The sequence below is a fragment of the Rhinoderma darwinii genome, chromosome 5 (assembly GCF_050947455.1).
Source record: "Rhinoderma darwinii isolate aRhiDar2 chromosome 5, aRhiDar2.hap1, whole genome shotgun sequence".
Classification (NCBI taxonomy): Eukaryota; Metazoa; Chordata; class Amphibia; order Anura; family Rhinodermatidae; genus Rhinoderma; species Rhinoderma darwinii.
The window spans coordinates 142,957,865-142,981,865 of NC_134691.1; the positions used below are offsets into that span (position 1 = coordinate 142,957,865).

Genomic DNA, 24,001 nt, shown 5'->3' on the forward strand with positions numbered 1-24,001 from the left:
AACCTTTTATGAGGTATTTGTCTTCAGTGGCACAAACTGGACCCAACATATTGTGCGCTAAAATGGCATATCGGTGGAAAATTGCAATTTTCGCTTTGCACCATCCGCTGCGCATTAATCCCTTCGCGCACCATGACGTAATAGCACGTCGTGATGCGGCCATGATTTATGCAGTGTGCTCATGCGCTGTGCCAGCTCCATATGCTGTGGGTGTCAGCAGTGTATTACAGCTGACACCCGGGACAAAACGGACAGGAACAGCGAATGCGCTGTTACAGAAGCCTGTAAAAATGACAATATACTGCAATACATTAGTATTGCAGTGTATTCAAGTCCCCTAGGGAGACTAATAAAATATGTAAAAAAAAAAAGTTAAATAAGTTATTAGGAGTGAGAAGAAATAAATAAATTAAAAGTTAAAAAAAAAACCTTATCCAATGTTTCCTCTAAAGTAATGTAAAAAAATAAACAATATTGGTATCGTCCATAAAAGTGCGAACTATTACAAAATACCATTATTTAACTCCCAGGGTGAACGCCGTAAAAAAATAAAACGACAAAATCTATGTTTTTGGTCACCTTTACCTCTCAGTGAAAATTTTATAAAAAGTAATCAAAAAGTTGTATGTAAAATGGTACCAATAAAAACTACGCCTTGCCCCGCATAAAATAAGCCATCACACCGCTCAATCGACCAAAAAATAAAAAAGTTATGGCTCTCAAAACAATAATTTTTTTTAACAAATAGTTTTTTCTTGTAAAAGTAGTCAAATATAAAAAAAACTATGTAAATTTGCTATCATCGTAATCGTATTGAGCCGCAGAATAAAGTTACGTTTTCGTTTTTATAGCACGGTGAAGGCCGTAAAAACTAGACCCAAAAAACAATGGAGAAATCCCAGTTTTTTCCAATTTCAGCCAGCAAAGAATTTTTCTTCATTTTCCCAGTACATTATATGGTACTTTAAATGGTGTCAATAGAAACTAAAACTCCTCCTGCAAAAAATAATCCCTCACACCAGTCTATTAATAAAAAAAAATAAAAAAAGTTATGGATCTTGGAAGGCAGGGAGTAAAAAACGAAAAAGCAAAAAAATGTCTCGGTCCTGAAAGGGTTAATTAATTTTTAATTGTGGGTCAATGCTGTGAAAATCACCAAAATAGGCCTCAAATGCACATGTTGCTCTTTACTTCAGAGCCCTGTCATATGTCCAGGCAAATTCTGTATGCCAAATAGTGGTCCTGACTTTCTGAGCCCTGCCGTGTGTCCAAACAACAGTTTATGACCACATGTGGGGTATTGCCATACTCGGAAGAAATTGCTTTACAAATGTAGTGTGGCTTCTTCTCCTTTATCCCTTGTGAAAATGAAAAAAAATTCAAAATTTTTGGTGGAAAAAATGTTGATATTCATTTTCACAACCTAATTCTAATAAATTCTGCAAAAGGTCTGTGTGGTCTAAATGTTTCCACTGTTTTGTTCCCTCAGGGATCGCTTTGGCGATATGACACCCGAAAACCATTCCAGCTAAATTTGAGCGCTACTTCCCTTCAAAGACCTGCCGTGTGTCCAAACAGCAGTTTATTACCATATATGGGATATTGCCGTGCTCAGAAGAGTTTGCTTTACAAATATTGGGGTGCTTTTTCACCTTTATCGATTGTGAAAATGAAAAAAATATGAGCTAAAACTACAATTTGTTAGAAAAAACATAGATTTTAAATTTTCACTGCCTAATTCCACAAAATTCAGCAAAAAACCTGTGGGGTCAAAATGCTCACTATACCCCTCTATAAATTCCTTGAGGGGTGTAGTTTGCCAAATGGACCTCTTCAAAACGGACATGGTGCCTAAAATATATTCTAATAAAAAGGAGGCCTCAAAATCCTCTAGGTACACCTTTGCTTCGGAGGCCTGTGCTTCAGTCCATTAGCACACTAGGGCCACATGTGGGATATTTCTAAAAACTGCAGAATCTGGGCAATAAATATTGAGTTGCATTTCTCTTGTAAATCCTTCTGCGTTACAGAGAAAAATTGATTAAAATGGATTTTCTAAAAAAAAAAAAAATCAAATTTAAGAATTTCACCTCCACGTTGCTTTAATTCCTGTGGAACATCTAAAGGGTTAAGAAACAATTTGAGGGGTGAAGTTTTTAAAATTGTGACTAATGGGGAGTTTCTAATATATAAGGCCCTCAAAACCACTTCAGAACTGAACTGGTCCCTAAAAAAAATAGGTTATGGAAATTTTCTTGAAAATGTGAGAAATTGCTGCTAAAGTTCTAAGCCTTGTAAAGTCCTGGGAAAATAAAAGGATGTTCGAAAAATTATACCAACATAAAGTAGACATATGGTAAATGTTAACTAGGAACTTTTTTGTGTGGTATTACTATCTGTTTTACAAGCAGATACATTTAAATTGAAAAAAATCCTAATTTTTGGAAATTTTCTCTAAATACTGGTATTTTTCACAAATAAATACTGAATTGAAAATCGACCAAATTTTCCACTAACATAAAGTACAACATGTCACGAAAAAAACAAACTCAGAATCTCTTGGATAGGTAAAAGCATTCCAAAGTTATTACCACGTAAAGTTAGGGTATGTTCACACGAGGGCGTCCGTTACGGCTGAAATTACGGGGATGTTTCAGCCTGAAAACATTGCCGTAATTTCAGCCGTACCGGCATGTGCAGGCGCTTGAACGCCGCGTCCATTACGGCCGTAATTAGCGCTGCTATTCATTGGAGTCAATGAATAACGGCTCCAATTACGGCCAAAGTAGTGACAGGTCACTTCTTTGACGCGGGCGTCTATTTACGCGCCGTCATTTGACAGCGGCGCGTAAATTACGCCTCGTGTGAACAGACAAACGTCTGCCCATTGCTTTCAATGGGCTGATGTTTGTCAGCGCTATTGAGGCGCTATTTTCAGACGTAATTCGGGGCAAAAACGCCCGAATTACGTCCGTAAATAGGCCGTGTGAACATACCCTAACACGTCAGATTTGGAAAAAAAACCGCTGTGTCCACAAGGCCAAAACAGGCTTCGTCCTGACGGGTTAAAGAAAGCTGAAATATTTTAAACAATCGTCTGTCAATCACAGTTTTATTCCTGCAGAACTAGGAGGTGTATGCCACCTGGACCCGGGGATTGGTCTATTTTAGTGTATTTCAGGCAGCGCTGTACTTCTTGCCGGGCTAGGCAGGAGACATTTCATGGTTCATTTATTTTATCCCTAATCATTTCTTATGTCAATGGATACAGTACAGAAGAAGGCATTTAAAAGATTGTCCCTTTCCTCAACCTCCTGCATCATTACACCTAGATTTTCTGAGTTGAAAAACATTTTCGGGTAATTTTTACTTCCTTTGGCAATGATTCTTTCTTTTTCAATCTTTGCTGACTTTAGGATGGTTCCACAAATAGCATATTTAGTAAAAATGCAGTGTTTTTTGTGCCGTTTTTACTGGCGTTCTTGCCTGCAATTCTTTTGGCCAAAAAAACGCTGCGGCCAGATGTTAGTTCAAGCCTATAGTGAAGCATAAACGCATCACAAACAATGCTTTTTTGTTTGTGCTGTTTTTCCGGCTCCTTGATGTATTTTGGGCCAGTGGTGTTTTGTTTTTTTTAAACGCAGCATGCTCTAGGTATGGTGTTTTCTCTGACATAGGACGTATTTAAAATGCTTTTAAAAATATACCATTTAGTTTATGCCTGTAAGGGCTTTTCTTAGCCAATGAAAATTGGCCTTCCTGTTTAGAGTAATCGTCGCTCTTCTACTAAAGATCTTATTAAAGGGTAACTAAACTTTCAAAAAACTTCTGACATGTCATAGTGACATGTCAGAAGTTTTGATCAGTGGGGGTCTGAGAACAGAGACCCCTAACGAGTGCTAAAATGAAGCGGCAGAAGCGCACGAGTGAGCGCTGAGCCGCTTGGTTTCTGATCAGCTTTTCTTGGAAAGCCGGTAACGCTGTAAGGACTCAATAAAAAGACTAAGAGCCGGTACACCAACTGCTCGGAATTCAGAGAAAAGCTGATCAGAAACTAAATGGCTTAGCACTCACCTGAGCACTTCGGCCGATACGTTTTAGCGATCAGTGGGGTCTCAGTTCTCAGACCCCCACCGATCAAAATTTCTGACATGTCACTAGGACAAGTCAGAAGTTTTCTGAAAGTTTAGTTACCCTTTAAAGCAGGGGTGTCAAGCTTAGCCGGGTAAATGGGCCGCACATAGAAGAAATTTTAAGTTAACGGACTGCATTACTTTCAAATTTGATACAATACAAAATTATTGTTAATTAGTTATTTGAACTGATTTAATAATACTACATTACTATAATAATACCGCTAGGTTTAAACTTACTGGAAATTAGCGAGTTTACTCCTCGTGCTTATTTTAACAATCTAGCTATCCAGTTTGAGTGTCGCTAAATGTAGTCTGGCTGCTCAGTTGGCAGCGTTTGGCAGACACAAGAATGTCAAGATTGGGCAGTGCCTTTTTAGATAGTGCCACAAGACCTCTGTAGATAATGCCAGAGTGCCCTCTGTAAATATTGCCATAGTGCCCTTTGTAGATAGTGCCACATCCCCCATAGATAATGCCACAGTGCCCCCTGTATATAATGCCAAAGTGCCGTCTGTAGATAATGCCATAGTGCTATCTGTAAATAATGCCAGAGTGCCCTCTGTAGATAATGCCACAGTGCCCTGTGTAGCTAGTGTAACACACCCACATATAGTGACACACACACACACCCCTACAGATATGCCCCACACACACCCCCTATAGATAGTACCAACCCCCCCTATAGATAGTGCCACATTCCCCATATAGATAGCTCCATTGGGGCTCCCTCTAGGAGTGAAATCCCCAGCCAGAGCATTGCGGATACACTGGCCCGAGATTACTCTGCTGGAGGAGCCCCTGAAGTCACTGTGATTATGTCACTATGGACAGTGATGTGAGGGGATCCTCCTGGATCGGATTCTCCGGCCAGTGCACTCTGGCCAGGGATCCTCTGCTGGAGGTGCCCCTGAAGTCACTGTCCATATATGGACAGTGACGTCAGGGGATCATCCAGGACCAGATTCCCCGGCCAGAGCACTTTGCACCAGGATTCCTCTGCTAAAGCACCCCTGAAGTCACTGTTCATATATGTACAGTGACGTCAGGGGATCCTCCTGGACCAGATTCCCCGGCCAGAGCTTTGCTGATGCTCGGGCCGGCAACGCTCTGGCTGGGGATTCCACTCCTATGGGGAGCCACAATGCAGCTAAATACAGTGAGGGGGGAGTGTAGCGCTGTCAGCAGGGGGCTGTGTGGCCATTGGTCCCCTACCACCAATGATCCAGCAGAGCGGGAAAGGGACTGCGCTCCTTCAGGACGTCATGAAGGAGTGCCGGCACGCCCCTCCTTTGGCCTGCTCTCTCCTCACCCAAGGAAGCTTCGGTGCCCCGCAGAGGACAGCCTCAGGGGCTGCATGCGGCCCGCAGGCCAAGTATTTGCGACCCCTGCTTTAACTCCTTAACGCCGAAGGACGGATATATCCGTCCTCAGCAGCTGCTAGTTCGCGCAGGACGGCGGATATATCCATCCTGTGATGGCGCGGGTACTGCCAGTGTACCCACATGATAAGCGGCAGGAGCACGGCTGTTATACACGGCCTGGAACCTGCCGGAATCGAAGCGCGCTCCGATTCCGGCAGTTTAATCCATTAAATGCCGCTGTCAATAGTGACAGCGGCATCTAATGTGTTTGACAGAGGGAGGGAGCTCCCTCTGTCACCCGATCGGCGCCCCCGCAAACAAATCGCGGGTCGCCGTCAGGTTTCCATGACAGCCGGGGGTCTAACAAAGACCCCCAGGTCTGTCTTCCGCAACTGCCTGTTAGGCGATGCCGGAGGCATGACCTAACAGGTTGCCTGTCAGTTTTACACTGACAGGCAATAATGCTTTGGTATACTAAGTATACCAAAGCATTATATATGCGATCGGCACATCGCATAGTGAAGTCCCCTGGTGGGACTTAAAAAAAAAAATGTCAATCAGTTAAATAAAGTTTGTTGAAAAAAAAAATAATTATTACAGTCAAAATCAAATAAAACTACTTTTTTTGCCCAAAAAGTGGTTTTATTCAGTAAAAGTGTCAAAACAAATAACACATACACATATATGGTATCCCCGCGATCGTAACAACTTGACCAATAAAATGCACACATTAATTAAACCGTCGGATGAACGGCGTCCAAAAAAAACTCAAAAAACAACGGCAAAATTCTATTTTCTCCCATTCCCCCCATAAAAAATAAAAAAAAAGTTAATCTATAACTCCTATGTACCCCAAAATAGTACTAATGAAAACTACACATTGGCCCGCAAAAATCAAGCCCACATACGGCCACATCGACGAAAAAATAAAAAGATGATGGCTCTTGGAACGCGGCGATGCGAAAACAAGTAATTTTTTTCTAAAAGGGTTTTTATTGTGCAAACGTAGGAAAACATATAAAACCTTTACATATTTGGTATCCCCGTAATCGTGCCGACCCATAGAATAAAGTTAACATGTTATTTACGCTGCATAGTAAACGGCGTAAATTTAGAACGTGAAAATTAATGCTGGAATAGCTGCTTATTTTCAATTCTCTCCTAAAATAAAGTTAATAAAAGTTAATCAATATATTGTAAGCATCTAAAAATGGTGCAATTACAAAATACAACTCGTCCCGCAAAAAACAAGCCCTTATACGGCTATGTCGACGTAATAAAAAAAAAAACTTACGACTCTTGGAATGCGACCATGAAAAAACTAAAAATAATCCTTGGTCATTAACATGCAAAATGGCCCGGTCATTAACAGGTTCCCGACCGCTGGCCGTATTTATACGGCCAGCGGTCAGGGTCTCTGAAGTCCGCCGTATAGACTATTTACGGCGGCGCTTCAGAGACTGTGCACGCGCGATCGCGTGCACACAGCTCTATGCCCTGGCTGTTGCTAACAGCCATGGGCACTGGGCAGAATGTCAGGGGCCAATCTTTTGGCCCCTGAACATGTGATCGCTGTGACAACCAATCACAGCGATCACATGCATTTCTGCATATAAAACAGTGTGCACGCGATCGCGTGCACACAGCCCTGTGCCCACGCTGTTACCAACAGCTCTGGGCACTGCGCAGAGTATCAGGGACCAATCTGATGGTCCCTGAACATGTGGTCGCTGTGAAAACCTATCACAGCGATCACATTTGTTTTATTTTGACTTTTCTGGCAGTAAATATCCTGCCTCTTTTCTTCTCCTCAAACATTGTTTCAGTTTGAGGAGAAGAAGAGACTCGGGAGAATTGCTGCCAGAAGAATACAGTTACATTTACAAAAAAATACAGTTACACTCATAAAACATTCTCTGTATAGATAGAAATCTATCTATCCATCTATCTTTTTTTCTATCTATCTACCTTTCTTTCTTTTATTCTATTAGAATAGGCAGGTAGGGAGTATATAATTATATATATATATCCACATATATATATATATATATATAATATATATAGCAATAGCGGTTTATTTTTTTGTTAGCGGTAGTGTAAATCTATATACCAGTTAGTTTGTGTGTTTTATAAAAAAAATAAAAAAATAAAAATTTGTTTAGTTAGTGTTAGTGACGTTATGGCGAGGAAGTTGTTTAGCGCCTAGGAGGCATACGCCATGCTGTGGTCTGAGTCGGAGACCGCCTCAGAGATGGCGTCCGAGATGGAACCTGTTTTAGGTAGTGACGATTACAGCGTCACTTCAGGTTCATCTTCAGGGGACGTTATCCCTGACGCAGTTGAAACTGCAGAACATGAAGCGCAGGGCCAAGTAGCGCTGTAGCACGGGACAGCCTGGTCCCTCCAGTCCAGGCTCTTGTATGGGCACCTGCCCCATCTTTTGGGCCTAGAATCCACGGATTTACTGCCACTCCTGGTTAACCGTGGACAATACAAATTTTGTCCAAATGGATTACTTCCATTTATTTAGAACGGACGACATCCTAAATCAGATTGTCCACGAAACAAATTTATATGCCACTCAATATATAAGGCAGAAACCTTCATCCACCCATGCCAGAGATTGGACGCCCACCAATTTTCAGGAATTAAAAAATAATTTGGGGCTCACCCTAAATATGGGTATTGTCAAAAAGCCCTCCATTAGGTCTTACTGGTCAACAAGACCCACCCAAGCCACCCCAGTATATTCTGCAGTAATGCCCAGGTATCGTTATGAGACAATAATGAGGTTCCTCCACTTCAATGACAACGCACAGGCCCCCCCAAGTACCGATGCAAACCGGGATCGGTTGTTCGAAATAAGACCGCTAATAAATTCCCTGAATAATTTATTTCTGCAACTCTACACCCCTGAGCAGAATGTAAGTGTGGACGAATCCCTCCTCAACTTTCATGGCAGACTTAGCTTTCGCCAATATCTACCTTCCAAAAGGGCAAGATATGGCGTTAAGCTCTACAAATTGTGTGAAAGCGGGTCAGGATATACCACCGCCTTCAGGATTTATGAAGGGCGGGACCGCACAATAAATGTTCCTGGATGCCCCCCTGATCTTTCCACCAGCAGTAAGATCGTGTGGGAGATAATGCAGCCTCTGCTTCACAAGGGGTACCACCTGTACTGTGATAATTTTTATTCGAGTGTGCCCCTGTTTAGGCATTTGCATGTGGTACCATGCGCAAAAACCGAATTGGTTTTCCACAGCAATTAGTGGGGAAGTGCATGGTAAAGGGGGACTCCTGTGCTTATGCATCTGAAGAATTGCTGGCGGTCAAGTTCAGGGATCGCAAAGATGTGTATGTGCTAAGCACGATTCATACCGCAGGAACAGTGGCAGTGAGGGAAAGAGGGGCAACATCGGACAAGCACAAACCAGTGAGCGTGTCCGAATATAACAAGTACATGGGGGGGGGGGTGGATTTAAGCGACCAGGTTTTACAGCCCTATTTAGTAAAACGCAAAAGTAAAACCTGGTACAAAAAAGTGGCCATTTATCTGTTACAGGTGGCCATCCACAACTCATTTGTGCTCTACAAAAAAAACAGAGGCAGAGACACATACCTGGATTTCCAGGAAAAAATTATTGAAGGCCTCATTTTTGATGTTCAGGACACCCGAGAATGCCCCCAGTCTGAGGATGTCACGCGACTGACTGAAAGACACTTCATCAGTCGGATTCCCCCAACAGCAACCAGAAGCAACCCCCAGAAAAAGTGCCGCGTCTGCAGAAAAGACGGGCACCGCAAAGATTCCCGATATTTCTGTCCCTCATAACCAGGCCTGTGCATTGAGCCATGTTTTAAAAAATACCACACTGTTCTGAATTATTAGATTTTAGTTAATTCGTTGAAAATATATTTGCCCTACATTACGTTTTTATTTTTCCCCTGATTTTACTCCAAGGGTGAGGGAGGGAATGGGTGGGTGGGGGGTGGATGTCATGTTTGCATATTCTCTAAAGTTCATCTGCTGGAGAGCTCCATTTGCATAAACCTGCAATTTCTTATTTTAGAAAACCCCAAAAAATAAATTCCCATTATACCCCTAGATGAATATTTTGGGATTTCTGCTTCAAGAGCAGATATTTTCGAAGTGTTATAGAAACTCTGTTGAGTTTTGTAAAACCAGCTTTGAAAAAAAGCGATTTGTGAAATAAGCTTCTTCTATCGTCCGCCCTCCTACATCTCTATGTGATAAATAAGGCACACATATTTGGTATCCCCATGCACGGGAGAAGTGGAAGAATGTGAAAGGAGATTAATTTTGGCCGTGGTCTATACCGTGTGTGAAAAATACTAGCCTAAACTGACGCATTTGCTAAAAAAGCGCTGATTTTATTTTGTTCCATCTTATTCAAGAAACTTTCAGAAGAAAACTGGACTTGCTAAAAATATGATAAACCCCTTGAAGGAAACCTTGTGGGATCTACTTGTGTGAATGAAGTCATTTATGGGGTGTTTCTAATGTTTCAGTAGCATTAGGCCCCCCAGAAAACAGTACGCTGCTATAAAATCAAATGCAAAAAATTCCTAGACCGAAAAGGCCAAAAAGCCTCCTTTTATGCCAAGCCCTGGCACATGCCCACACAGTGAATAAGGCACACATATTTGGTAACCCCATGCACGGGAGAAGTGGAAGAATGTAAAAGGAGATTAATTTTGTCCGTGGTCCATACCGTGTGTGAAAAATGCTATCATAAACTGACGCAATTGCTAAATTCTTGAATTTTTTTCCAATTTTGCCCACTTGAGAAAAAAATAAAAATGATATATACTGACAAATGCCACTAAAACAAAGCCCTATCTGTCCTTTTAAAAAGAGTGTAAAATTCAAAGATGAACTTTATTCACCTGCAGAGTTATAGTCATCTAAAGAAGCGCATAGCAAAATTGTAAAACAGCCTAGTCCTTAACCAGTTAAAGAGGCTCTGTTACCAGATTTTGCAACCCCTATCTCCTATTGCAGCAGATTGGCGCTGCAATGGAGATAAGAGTAACGTTTTGTTTTTTGTTTTTTAAACGAGCATTTTTGGCCAAGTTATGCCCATTTTTATATTTATGTAAATGAGTCTTTCTAAAGTACAACTGGGCGTGTATTGTGTTCGTTACATCTGGGCGTTTTTACTTTTACTAGCTGGGCGTTGTGTATAGAAGTATCATCCACTTCTCTTCAGAACGCCCAGCTTCTGGCAGTGCAGACACACAGCGTGTTCTTGAGAGATCACGCTGTGACGTCACTCACTTCCTGCCCCAGGTCCTGCATCGTGTCGGACGAGCGAGGACACATCGGCACCAGAGGCTACATTTGATTCTGCAGCAGCATCGGCGTTTGCAGGTAAGTCGATGTAGCTACTTACCTGCAAACGCCGATGCTGCTGCAGAATCAACTGTAGCCTCTGGTGCCGATGTGTCCTCGCTCGTCCGACACGATGCAGGACCTGGGGCAGGAAGTGAGTGACGTCACAGCGTGATCTCTCGAGAACACGCTGTGTCTTTGCACTGCCAGAAGCTGGGCGTTGTGGAGAGAAGTGGATGATACTTCTATACACAACGCCCAGCTAGTAAAAGAAGTAAAAAACGCCCAGATGTACACACACAATACACGCCCAGTTGTACTTTAAAAAGCCTCATTTACATAAATATAAAAATGGTCATAACTTGGCCAAAAATGCTCGTTTTTTTTTTTTTTTTAAAACGTTACTCTTATCTCCATTGCAGCGCCGATCTGCTGCAATAGGAGATAGGGGTTGCAAAATCTGGTGACAGAGCCTCTTTAAGGGGTTAAAGGATAAATTAAATCTTATTATGTTGTGGTGACTATTACCAAGGTGACCCCCAACCTTTACTTTAGATATCTCATCAGGTCTATTTGTTAACATTAGGTCTCCCTTGTTGGGTACCAGTTATGAAGGGTAATTGTCTTTTATTAACCACAGGTTTCTGCTTTCCAATTTATATCAGAATAAATAACAAATCGAGTAAAGTCCTTTAATGATTTAGGTCTGTATATGATAACTGTAAGGACACAATAGTACATAAACAGGCATAATTTAATGATAAGAATATGCATTACACCTAATTTGGGTTTAGGAAATTTGTCACATTAAAAAGTCTTGCTATGTCCTTCACACAAATACATACATTTTCTGGAAATTTAAAACGGCATCAAAAATCTAAAATGTAACACTTTTTTAAAGAAGTTTTTACTAGTTATTTCATTTGGTGTGATCTGTAAAATATTTTGTACAAATGAAAACCATTAAAAACGCCACGAAAGACGCACAAATACGCAGAGTATGAATTCAGCCTAAAGCATCAAAAAATATGTGCGAGAATGGCTTTCATTGGATAAATTTGATTCCATTCTCCTAAACCAGAAATACTGGTTGCGTGGGTGCAACTTAATTACTGGTTTGATGTACGAAAGACTTTGTACTAAAAAAATAATAGTGATCTGGAATGTTTCAAGAATTCTTTTGTTTACTATCTGGCTAATGTTAGCAACAAAACATAGATTTATATAACCGCAAAAACAAAGGCAACGGATAACACATATATCCTCAGTAGAATGTATGATATCATGCTACTTCAGTCCTCAAAGAGATTTTAGGGCACTAAACCACCAGCATGTCGTTATACTACTAGAACTTAGGGTCCTAAACTTGCTCTTCTCAAAACTGTCCGTTTTAGCATTTTGTCTAAAAGGAGGTTATAATACAAAACGCATTGTATGTAAATTACCAGAGAAGAGTCCTGAAATCAGTACAACGGCGCCAACGGCAGCCTGCGCATGCTCAGTGCTCCAATGAAGCCGAGACCAGTACACCTTGACTCCTCTCAGGACTCTTCTCTGGTAATTTACATAAAGCGTGCACTGTATTATAACTTCCTTTTAGACACAATGTTAAAAACAACAGTTTTGAGAGGGGCATGTTTAGGATGCTAAACCCCTGCTGTAAACCAACAGGGGTTTAGCATCCTAAATTAGTGTTCTAAAATCTAATGCAAGCTGTTAAAACCTTAGCCACTTGCCTGGACATTTCTCCTGTTCCTCCTCTGTGAGCTGCAGAAGTTGTAGCTCCATCTATCCCTATGCCTGCTGCATGTCCTGCCTCTTCTGAAGCCGGAGTACAGTTACTACTTCGACCCCGCTTTGATGGTGATCCCAAGATCTGCCGAGGCTTCCTCATAAAGTGTAGGATCCATTTCAAATTGCATGCTTATCTGTTCCAGTCAGACCAGACGAAAATAGCCTTCATCATTTCCCTGTTGTCCAGCAAAGCCTTGGCATGGGCAAACCCTCTCTGGGAACGTGAGGGACCGGAGTCTTCAAAATTGAAGCTCTTCATAGACACCTTTCGCACGGTCTTCGAGGAACCAAGCCTTACATCTTCTGACACTGCTTCCCTTCTGTCCCTTCGTCAAAGAGGTTAGACGTTAGGAGAATACACCATACAATTTCGAACTCTCGCAGTGGAACTTGCTGGGAACAACAAGGCCCTAGTAGCAACCTTCTGGCAAGGATTTGCCAGTAGAATTTAAGATGAGCTGGCAGGTCGTGATCTCCCTTCCACTTTGGATGCCTGTATTCTCTTGGCTACACGCATAGAGCTGAGGTTACATAGTTAGTACGGTTGAAAAAAAGACATGTCCATCAAGTTCAACCAAGGGATGGGAAAAGTGAAGGGAAAAAATTCTACACATAGGAGCTAATATTTTTTGTTCCAGGAAGTCATCTAAGCCTTTTTTTAAAACCATCTACTGTCCCTGCTGTGATTAACTCCTGCGGTAGACTATTCCATAGATTCACAGTTCCCACAGTAAAGGAGGTTGTTAGCCTCTGCAGGTTGAACCTTTCTTTTTCCAGACGGAGGGAGTGCCCCCTTGTTTTTTGAGGGGGTTTTACATGGAACAGAATTTCACCATATGTTTTGTATGTGCCATTCATATATTTATATAAGTTAATCAGGTCCCCCCTTAGTCTTTTTTTAAAGGCTAAATAGGGTTAATTCTTTTAATCTTTCCTCGTAACTTAGATTCTCCATGCCCCTTATTAGCTTAGTTGCTCTTCTTTGTATTTTTTCCAACTCCAGGGCATGCTTTCTATTAACTTGAGCCCAGAACTGAACTGCATATTCTAGATGAGGTCTCACTAATGATTTGTAAAGTGGTAATATTATATCCCTGTCCCGCGAGTCCATGCCTCTTAATTCACGACAATATCTTGCTGGTCTTTGAAGCAGCTGATTGACATTGCATGCTGTTATTTAGTTTATGATCTACAACTACACCCAGATCCTTCTCAACAAGTGACTCCCCCAGTGTAGCACCCCCTAGGACATATGATGCACGCAGGTTGTTGGTACCCAGATGCATAACTTTACATTTATCTACATTAAACTTCATTTGCCAAGCGGACGACCAAACACTTAGTGTGTTCAAATCCGCTTGCAATTCACAAACATCTTCCACAGACTGAACATTACTACATAGCTTGGTGTCATCTGCAAAAATATAAATAGTGCCATTAATCCCATCCTCTATATCATTAATAAAGAAGTTGAATAATAGTGGTCCCAGCACGGAACCCTGGGGTACACCACTTATAACAGGGGACCATTCAGAATAGGAATCATTGACAACTCTCTGGATACAGTCCTTGAACAAATTCTCAATCCAATGACAAACGATACTTTCTAAACCTATAGTCCTTAAAGGGAACCTGTCACCAGCATTTTAGCTATAAAGCCAGCAATACCTGGTGAAAGTGGGTGAAAAATCACTGTCATCTAAGCTATAAATATGTTCTAAGTAAGCTCTGTAGCTTTAGTATTCAGTTTTTAAGTGGTCCCACGCCGTATGCAAATGAGCAGAAAAGAGTCAAATCTTCATCTGAAAAGAGTCAGGTTTTCATTCCTCCAGCATCTCAGAGTGGACTCCACCTCCTTTTTGATTGACGGCTCCTTAGCCAGTCAGGGCCAGACAGGTGGCAACGGTGGTCGGGGTTAAGAAGCTGCATCCCAGAGGGAAAATAATTACCATAAAAGGCGGGAAGAGTTTAAACGACGATATTTACAGACAGAGGAGGACTTCAGGAAAGAAGAGAACAGGAACGCACTCTGGACAGCTGCGGCCATTGAGGGGTCAGGCGAGTTTAACAGGTAAGATGTTGATGACAGGATCCCTTTAATTTACCCATTAGACGTCTATGAGGGACAGTGTCAGGTTCTGAGAACGCTCTCAAGAAGCCCTCCAAGAGAGAAGGCCCTCTAGATTTGCACCTAATTTTCAGAGACCCCTGCTACTTCCTTCCGCTACTACCTCTGAAGAACCAATGCAGGTTGCCCGGTTTAGACTATCGGACCAAGTGCAACTTCTCTAGACGGAGCCAGATTTTTCTTTGATGAGAAAAAAAGATGGATCCCTCTGGCCTTGCATAGAATATCGTTGTTTGAATAAGATCACTGTAGAAAAAAATACCCCTAACCGCTGATCGCTACGACTGTATTTGTGGAGCCAAGATTTTCACTATCCTGGATCTTCGTGGGGCTTCTAACTTCATACGTATCTGTAAAAGGTAACGAGTGGAAGACTGCATTCAACACTAGAGACGGTCACTATGAGTATCTCGTGATGCCCGTCGTGTTATGAAATGCTCCAGCTATGTTCAAGGAAATCATGAATGACATATTCCGGGATCTATTGTATGTCTGCGTGGTGGTTTATCTGGATGACATCTTGATCTACACTAACAATCTGATGACACACCGGAAGCATGTTCGCCAAGTCCTGTCACGTATAAGGGGGAATAACCTTTTTGCCAAATTGGAAAAATGCACCTTTGAAAATAAATCCTTATCCTTCCTGGGTTATATTGTTTTCGGATCATGGACTCGTCCGTTCTTGATTGGCCTCATCCTCAAGGTCTCCGTGCTATACAGGAGGTTTCTGGGCTTTGCGAATTTCTACCAACAGTTCATCCATAATTTTTCTTCGCTTAATGCTCCCATCTCTGCCCCCACCAAAAAGGGTCAAATGCAAGTAATTGGACCCCCCGGAAGCCAAGTCTGCATTCACAGAGCTAAAAAGATCCTTCATTTCTGCCTCTAGTCTATATCATCCAGATGTCTCCCATACAGTTTTCGTTGGAGGTTGACGCCTCGTCCATTGGTGCTGGTGCACTTCTCTTCCAAAGAGACTCTGGAGAAAAAACTACAGGGGACAGCTTTTCCCTTAAACTCTTCTTCTGCCGGAAGGAACTATTCCATTGGTGATCGTGAGCTCCTAGACATCAAGCTGGGTCTAGAAGAGTGGAGACAACTGTTGGAAGGAAGACTTTATACCTTGTGGACTGGAGGGGTTTTGGTCCTGTGGAGAGATCTTGGGAACCTGAAGAGAACATTGATGCCCCTGCGCTCATCAAAAAATTCCTCCTACGCTCTGGCTCTAAGAAGGGGAGTAAATGGAGGGCACTGTAGCGCTGACAGCTGCAGACCGCTGGAAACTCCCCTTGACCGGCAGCCGGTAGTTTGTTTCTACTCACCACCGGCATCTCCCTCCTTCACCCCTGGGAGTGCTCTGCCCCCTGCTCCTGGTTCCGTAGGGTGCGCGCGTGCACTGGTGGTTTCTTAAAGGGCCAGCGTGTGCACCTCTAAAGTGCCCCTAGACTATCCCTGTACACCCTGGGCTATATAATTGGACATGCCCTCTGCCCCAGTGCCTGAGCAATGTTATTTCTAACCCAGAGTTAGTCTGTGAAGGTTTGTATCCTGTTCCCTGAAACCATTGTCTGTGACCAGTCCTGTACTGGTTTCGAGTCCTGTATCCTGATTCCGGTGTCTGTGAAGAGTCCAGTGTCCGTGACCAGTTCTGTATCCTGAGTCCAGTGTCCGTAACCAGTCCTGCATCCTGAGTCCAGTGTCCGTGACCAGTCCTGCTTCCAGTAATCCAGTTTCCGATAATCCAGAACAAACCAACTTCCCATAATCCAGCACAAGCCAGTTTCCCATAATCCATCATAAACTTGCTTCAACCATACCCAGCACCAGCCTGCTTCCAGAAACCCGGCACCAGCCTGCCATAAAGGTACCATCTACCAGTGACTATCCTATACTTGTCTGGCCAGCAGCTACTCCGTTACGGCAGAGTAGCCAAGTAGGTCCACATCCCCAGCGGACGTTACAGTGTGTGTGTGTGGAAATTTTTGCCTATTTATCCAGAAGAGCATTTGTGAAGTCTGACACTATTGTCGGCTGAGAGGGCCTGGCTCGTAATCTCCAATTTAGTTCATCCCAAAGGAGTTCGATGGGTTTGAGGTCAGTGCTCTGTACAGACTTGTCAAGTTCTTTCACACCAAACTCACCCAACCATTGTATTTGGTGATGTAACGCTTGCATGTAGTTGCTCAGCCATAGAAACTTATGCCATGAAGCTCCTGGGCTCTGTTTTTGTGTGGATGTTAATGTCAGAGGAGGTTTGGAACTCTGCAGTTATTGAGTCAGCAGAGCGTTGGCGATATTTATGCACTTTGCGCCTCAGCACTTGGAAACCATGCTCCTTAACTTTATGTGGTCTGCCACTTCATGGCTGAGTTGATGTGGTTCCTAAACGCTTCCACTTTGCAATAATACCACTCACCGTTGATCGTGGACTATCTAGAAGGTAAGAAATTTAATGAACTGACTTGTTGCAATGGTGGCATCCTATTACAGTTTAGACGTTAGAACGACCCATTTTAGAAAGACCCAGTCTTTAGAACGACCCAAGTGTTTGTAAAGGCAGACTACATGGCTAGGTGCTTAATTTTATACACCTGTGGCAATGGGACTTAATGAAACACCTGAATTCAATGATTAAGAGGTGTGTCCTAATACTTTTGCCCATATGGTGTATATTGTTTGCATGTTTCTAAGTGTATATAGGTGTATATACAAATAAACATATAGTAAAACAAAGGGTCGGAGCAGCACTGTGGTTTATATACGTCAGATAGGGCCGGTGCTAGGCTTCAGAACAGACTCTCTCCTCCTTTGCCATTTGATCCTGGAGTGGTCTTCACTATATGTCCCCTTGTGGATGATATATCCACTTGGAGGCGGAGTGGATACCTAGGACGAGATGTTCTCTTATGTATAATGGGGGATGCACCTCAAACCCAGGGATGTAAGGCATTGATATCTGTACTATGAATAGATACTTTGTATGACGTTGTTCACCTTAACGGTGGATGGACCGTATTTGCTTGTTTATATTACTGTACAGGTTACCCATAGTTGAGCTATTTAGCCCTTTTATATGACGATCCTCTATGCTATATAATTTAAATCATACTGAATCCACTGTGCTACTGGCGGCACCGACACACACATGCTAGTGATGCGCATACACGTTGTATCTACCTATTAAGGTGGCTCTTGGGATACTCCCCCTGCATTGTTGCGTTGTGTTTTTCACGGTGACTGCCGATCACGTTTGGTTTAACCCAATTGGTGAGTCACCTACAAGCATGCGCTATTCAACATTGAGAACGCCGATAGCTGTGAGACCGTGGAATTCATATGAGTCCTGATATACTAATTCTATTTAGATTGGGGAGTGTCAGCTCTTTTTGATTTTAATAATTAACACGGTGTATGACTAATTAACTTTGAACACTGTATTTTATATGTTATCGTTGATGTATTGATTTGAAAATTAATATATCATATCTCCTATTTAATATTATTATTAGTTTTTTTATATGTCACTGTACACTATGTAATGTTCGTAAAATTGACATTGTTTTATAATTGCTTTTTGATATGTAACACTAATTATTCAGGCTCTGCCTCTTATATGTACTCATGTATTCTTATCACACATTGCTTGAAAATGCCTTCATAGAGGAGGTGAAACGTTGTACTGGATGTTTGGTGGATAAACCCACTTCACTTTGAGTGCTGCTTCGCTTTCCTTTTTTGATGCCTACAAATATAGATACATGTATAGGTCAGTATCATACTTGCCTACTGTCCTACATTGTCTGGCACTCTCCCAAAAGAAGAGGAAAACTGCAGGAGTGTCAACAGAGTTCCTGCGTAGCCCGGAGTCTAGATGTCTAGAAGCGCTCACTGTCAAGAGCTCCCCCATAAGCACTTACTGACTACGCCTACCACTTTCTTTTAAACATGTAACATGCTGGCTGGCATTGTTTATGTTAACGTGTGGTGGCAGGCAAGTCTTTTGGGGTAACACTGGCTGGCATGGCTCATGGGTGAATGGTGGCAGCTGGCTTGTTCAGTAGGGGGACCTCTGGCTGGACACAGGCCCCGTCCGTAGGGGGAACTCTGGCTGGACACAGGCACCGTCCGTAGGGGGAAATAAGCCAATCCCTTGAAAGATAGCATCTCCCGATTGAAGCGGAGAGAGGCCGACAGGAGCCAAAGGGGGCAGAAGTCCATTTGTTCTAGCAAATGGTGGTGGTCCATTGGTCCATGCACTGTCATATATATATATATATATATATATTTTTTTTTTTTACATGTCTCTGCCATTTAAGAAGATAGCATTTTTTGCACATAGGGCGATGCATAAAGCCATAAGTAGAAATATTGGAATATTTCTACAGCGACCCATATTTTACAACACGGCGCACAGTATACTGAATAATTCCAAATCGTACCTAGGGTTGTTTACCCCATTTTTCTGAACTAAATTATTAGCGCTTTAAAAGGGAACCTGTCATGTCTAGCATGCTGTCCAATCTGATTGCATTCTTTTGTAGAGATGGAGGAGTTGAGAAGATTGATATAGTTTTTTAGGAAGGATTCGGAACAAACAGTAAGTTATTGATTTCAATACTTGCAGACTGTGGGCTAAAGAGATCATTAGGCGGTCTCAACCATTGATTGACAGTCTTTCCTGCATTAGAGTGCATTCAGAAATAGCTACCAATCACTGAGGTACACCGCCCACTGGACTCTTAAGCATAAAGTGAGCAGGGATTTAAATAGATAAATTACAGGTTATCCTAAACCTTTTGCCACAAAACTATACATCTGTTCATCTCCTCCTATTTTTTTTAAAATGCTGCCCGCAGATGGGACAGCATGTTTACGGTGATGGGTTCCCTTTAAAAGCGGTTTCCCCTTTTACTGACACAAACAATGAATGTCATTGTGTGAGTGTTAGTATGAACGGCATAGTTTTACATGCAGTTGCACATTTGTGTGTGCAGCTACAAGATGATACGGAAATTGAACCATTTACAAGTAATTGTTATATGGTCTGAAGCCTGTGTTATGTTCTAATAATCGAGTAGGTTACAGTAGGTTAAACCTCATTGCTCCAGAAGCTTTGCCTGCTTTTGAACATTCTGGTTGGTTTACAAAAATAAAAAGTATTTTGTTAAGAGGATGAACCCGACAATATCTAAGGTTAACTAAAGGTTGACTAAATAGTAGGTGTTTGGTAGAAGTTAATGCGGCTCTCTGAGCATTTTATTGATGGCCTATCCTTAGATTGCAGCTCAGTTCAATTTTCTTGTATGACAACGGAACTACAATCCCGGGCACAGTCGCCACGGAAGTGTACGGCACTGAGCCTGTAAACTAAAGAGGCCGCCGCTTTCAGGAGTCAGACCCCTACCGATCTGATATTGATGACCTATCCTAAGGATAGGCCATCAATATAACATGCCCGGAGAACTCCTTTACGAGATAGCAGAGTTTCTACAAACCACTCCTGGATCTTTATGAGGAAGTAAGCCTGACTGTGTACCAATGCAGAAAATAACGTAATACTTTCCAATTACTTCATCATCACAATAGTGGTAGTTAAAATCAAATTACCGTTTTTCAGGTTGTACAGCTACTGGCTGCTTTTCTTGACACACGTGCTCAGGGTGCCAAGACCTTTTGCATGAAGAACAAAATTTTATATGGCAAACGTGGCAGTCCACTGATACAGGCAAACCAGAATCACCCAGCTCAACTTCGCATACCGTTTGGCAGTCTGCAGTAGGGCACCATGTTCGGCAAGGGTCAAGGTGAACTTCTAAAATAGAATAATAGTCAGAAATCATACACCGTGTAAATATTTCATTCACCTATTTATGACAGTCTAGTTAAAGAATTTCATGCTCCTGATAAAGACAATTATAGTCTGTGTCTGTATGTTTGTTAAAGCATGATCTTCACACATCACTAATCAACCTCTATTTACTTTGCATACTTACTTACACATGAGACAAGGTAAAAAGAGGAAAACTTCTGCCACCAAAGTGGTTTATAGACACGCAATAACTGCTGGTCTGTAAACCCGGACACATTTTTTTCAAAAACTCCTGAAATGTTGCAGTTTTCTCACTGGTTACTGAGCTTCATAATAGGCGGAGACTTCCTATTTTATAGAGATCACTTTTCAGTAGTCATCTCATGTTCAATCACAGGCAAGATTACAAGGAAAGATAACGCCAACACAGGATCACACCTTTAACAAAAGGTGATGAACACAGGTCACCTTCTCCCCCTCTTGTACAATGACCTCTGCACAGGTCACAGAGAATTCCTAGAAACCTCTCCCATATAAGTAAATTAACATCTCCAGTCTGCAGGTTCCTATGGTCCATGTGGATGCTGTAAAGCATAAGGCTATATTCATTATTCACACGACAATAAAAAATGGCCGTCATACGGCCGTTTTCAGAACAATGAAGTTCTGTGGGTGTATTTACGCTGACATTTTTTAACAGCCCATGAATACTGGCCGTCAAAAAGTAGAACATGTTCTATTTTTGTCTGTTTTCACTGCCCAGAGGCCCCCATAGAGGTCAATGGATCAGTTTTTAAAAGTTGTTTTTCAGAAAGCCATCCACGTGACGGCCGTTAAAAACTGATCCTGGCCCTTACAAGGACACTCAATTGTATCTGTCTCCCCATGACGCGGATACAATTGACAGCGCTGGCGAAGCAAGGGAAATGTTGTTTTTCTTCCCCTCCATTCAGAGCTTTTTTGTGATGCATGCAGCACGATGACGTCATCGCGCCTCCTGCGTCGCTCCACTGGAGCAAGCCTTGTCAAAAGAGGCTAGGCCTGCATCGCTGGAGAAGAGGACGGTGAAGGAACGGGGACAAGTAAGTGTGGTGCTATCTACGGGGGGGGGGTTCTATCTACATGGGCACTGTGGCATTATGTGGGCAATATAAATGGGCACTGTGGCACTATCTACAGTGGGCACTGAGACACTATGTGGGCACTGTTACACTATCTGCAGGGGCATTTCGGAATTATCTACATGGGTACTGTGGTGTTTTCAGGGGGTTGAGACAAAAAAAAACTGATGTATGAAATTCAACTCTTTTTTTGTTTGTTTTTTAAAAATGGTCAGACAGCTGGGAAATGCATGAAAATTTGGAGATACATTGATGCAAAATATCCCTGAAAAACTGACAGCATTTGGCCTTCATAAACAAATGTGATAGAAATATATATTATAAACCCCAAACAGCTACTATGCTACTAAAGTCTACAGCACTTGAGATAGCGCACAGCAAGAGGTGTATAAAAATTTGACTTAACCATTTATATGCAAAACCACCATCATGCAGCTTTGCATCAAACAGTGATTATAAGAAAAACGTGCCTGAATATTCGACTCTATTCTATTTGTGTGTGTGTGACACTGAAACGTCCATGTCGAATAGTTAATTAATTGCTTCATTAGGCATTTAAGGGTTATTAGATGAGTAACTAGTCTTCTTCTCACCCTTTTCCTTGAAGAAAAAAAAAAGTAATCTAAAGCCATACAGAGACAAGAAGAGGTTTACCGATCCTCCTCTACTCCCTACATGCTGTCCGCACATCCCCTGCTACACAATTCAGCCTGCTCTAGCTTGGGTTTTTGGCTTTAAAACAAGACCAAGATTGCAGTCATACTGCCTTCCATCTGTAACCTAATTTTTACGAACATACATAGTTTACGCCAGCTCACAATAGTTACATAGTTAATACGGTTGAGAAAAGACACATGTCCATCAAGTTCAACTAAGGGATGGGAAAAATTTCTACACATAGGAGCTAATATTTTTTTGTTCTAGGAAATTATCTAAGCCTTTTTTAAAGCCATCTACTGTAGCTACTGTGACCAGCTCCTGCAGTAGACTATTCCATAGATTCACAGTTCTCACAGTAAAGAAGGCTTGTCGCCTTTGCAGGTTGAACCTTTTTTTCTCCAGACAGAGACTTGTTTTTTGAGAGGGCTTTACGTGGAACAGGATTTTACCATATTTTTTGTATGTGCCATTAATATAAGTTAATCATGTCCCCCCTTAGTCATCTCTTTTCAAGGCTAAATAGGTTTAATTATTTTAATCTTTACTTATAACTTACATTCTCTATGCCCCTTATTAGCTTCGTTGCTCTTCTTTATATTTTTTTCCAACTCCAGGGCATCCTTTCTATGAACTGGAGCCCAGAACTGAACTGCATATTCTAGATTAGGCCTCACAAATGCATTGTAAAGTGGTAATATTATATCCCTGTCCCGCGAGTCCATGTCTCTTTTAATACACGACAATATCTTGCTGGCCTTTGAAGCAGCGGATTGACATTGCATGCTGTTATTTAGTTTATGATCTACAAGTACACCCACATCCTTCTCAACAAGTGACTCACACAGGATAGCTCCCCCTAGGACATATGATGCATGCAGATTGTTGGTACCCAGATGCATAACTTTACATTTATCTACATTAAAGGTCATTTGCCAAGTGGGTGCCCAAACACTTAGTGTATTCAAATCAGCTTGCAATTTACGAACATCTTCTATAGACTGAACATTACTACATAGCTTGTTGTCATCTGCAAAAATAGAAATAGTGCTATTAATCCCATCCTCTATATCATTAATAAATAAGTTGAATAATAGTGGTCCCAGCACGGAACCCAGGGGTACACCACTTATAACAGGGGACCATTCAGAGTAGGAAACATTGACCACAACTCTCTGGATACGGTCCTTGAGCCAATTCTCAATCCAATTACAAACTATATTTTCTAAACCTATAGCCCTTAATTTACCCCTTAGGCATCTATGGGGGACAGTGTCAAATGCCTTTGCAAAGTCCAAAAACACTATATCCACAGCGGCCCCTCTGTCTAGGCTTCTGCTCACCTCTTCATAAAAACAGATTAGGTTAGTTTGACAACTTCTGTCCTTAGTAAAACCGTGCTGGCTGTCACTTCTAATACTATTTTTTGTCACATAATCCTGTATAAAGTCCCTCAATAGACCCTCAAACATTTTACCCATAATGGATGTTAAGCTTACTGGTCTATAATTACACGGGGAAGACCTAGAGCCCATTTTGAAAATAGGCACCCCATTTGCCCTGCGCCAGTCCCATAGCATTAAAGCAGTCACTAGAGAATCTCTAAATATTATGAAGAGGGGGACAGAAATAACTA

General features: G+C 41.9%; 1 protein-coding gene across 1 annotated transcript in view; it reads right to left on the bottom strand.

The window, feature by feature from the left end:
• RNF144B (ring finger protein 144B) overlaps window positions 1-24,001 on the bottom strand; it is an 86,850-nt gene that overhangs the window by 26,114 nt on the left and 36,735 nt on the right. The window contains exon 5 of the mRNA XM_075828403.1: window positions 20,386-20,590. Coding sequence (XP_075684518.1) covers window positions 20,386-20,590 — 205 coding nt within the window. The remainder of the gene's footprint in view (window positions 1-20,385; window positions 20,591-24,001) is intronic.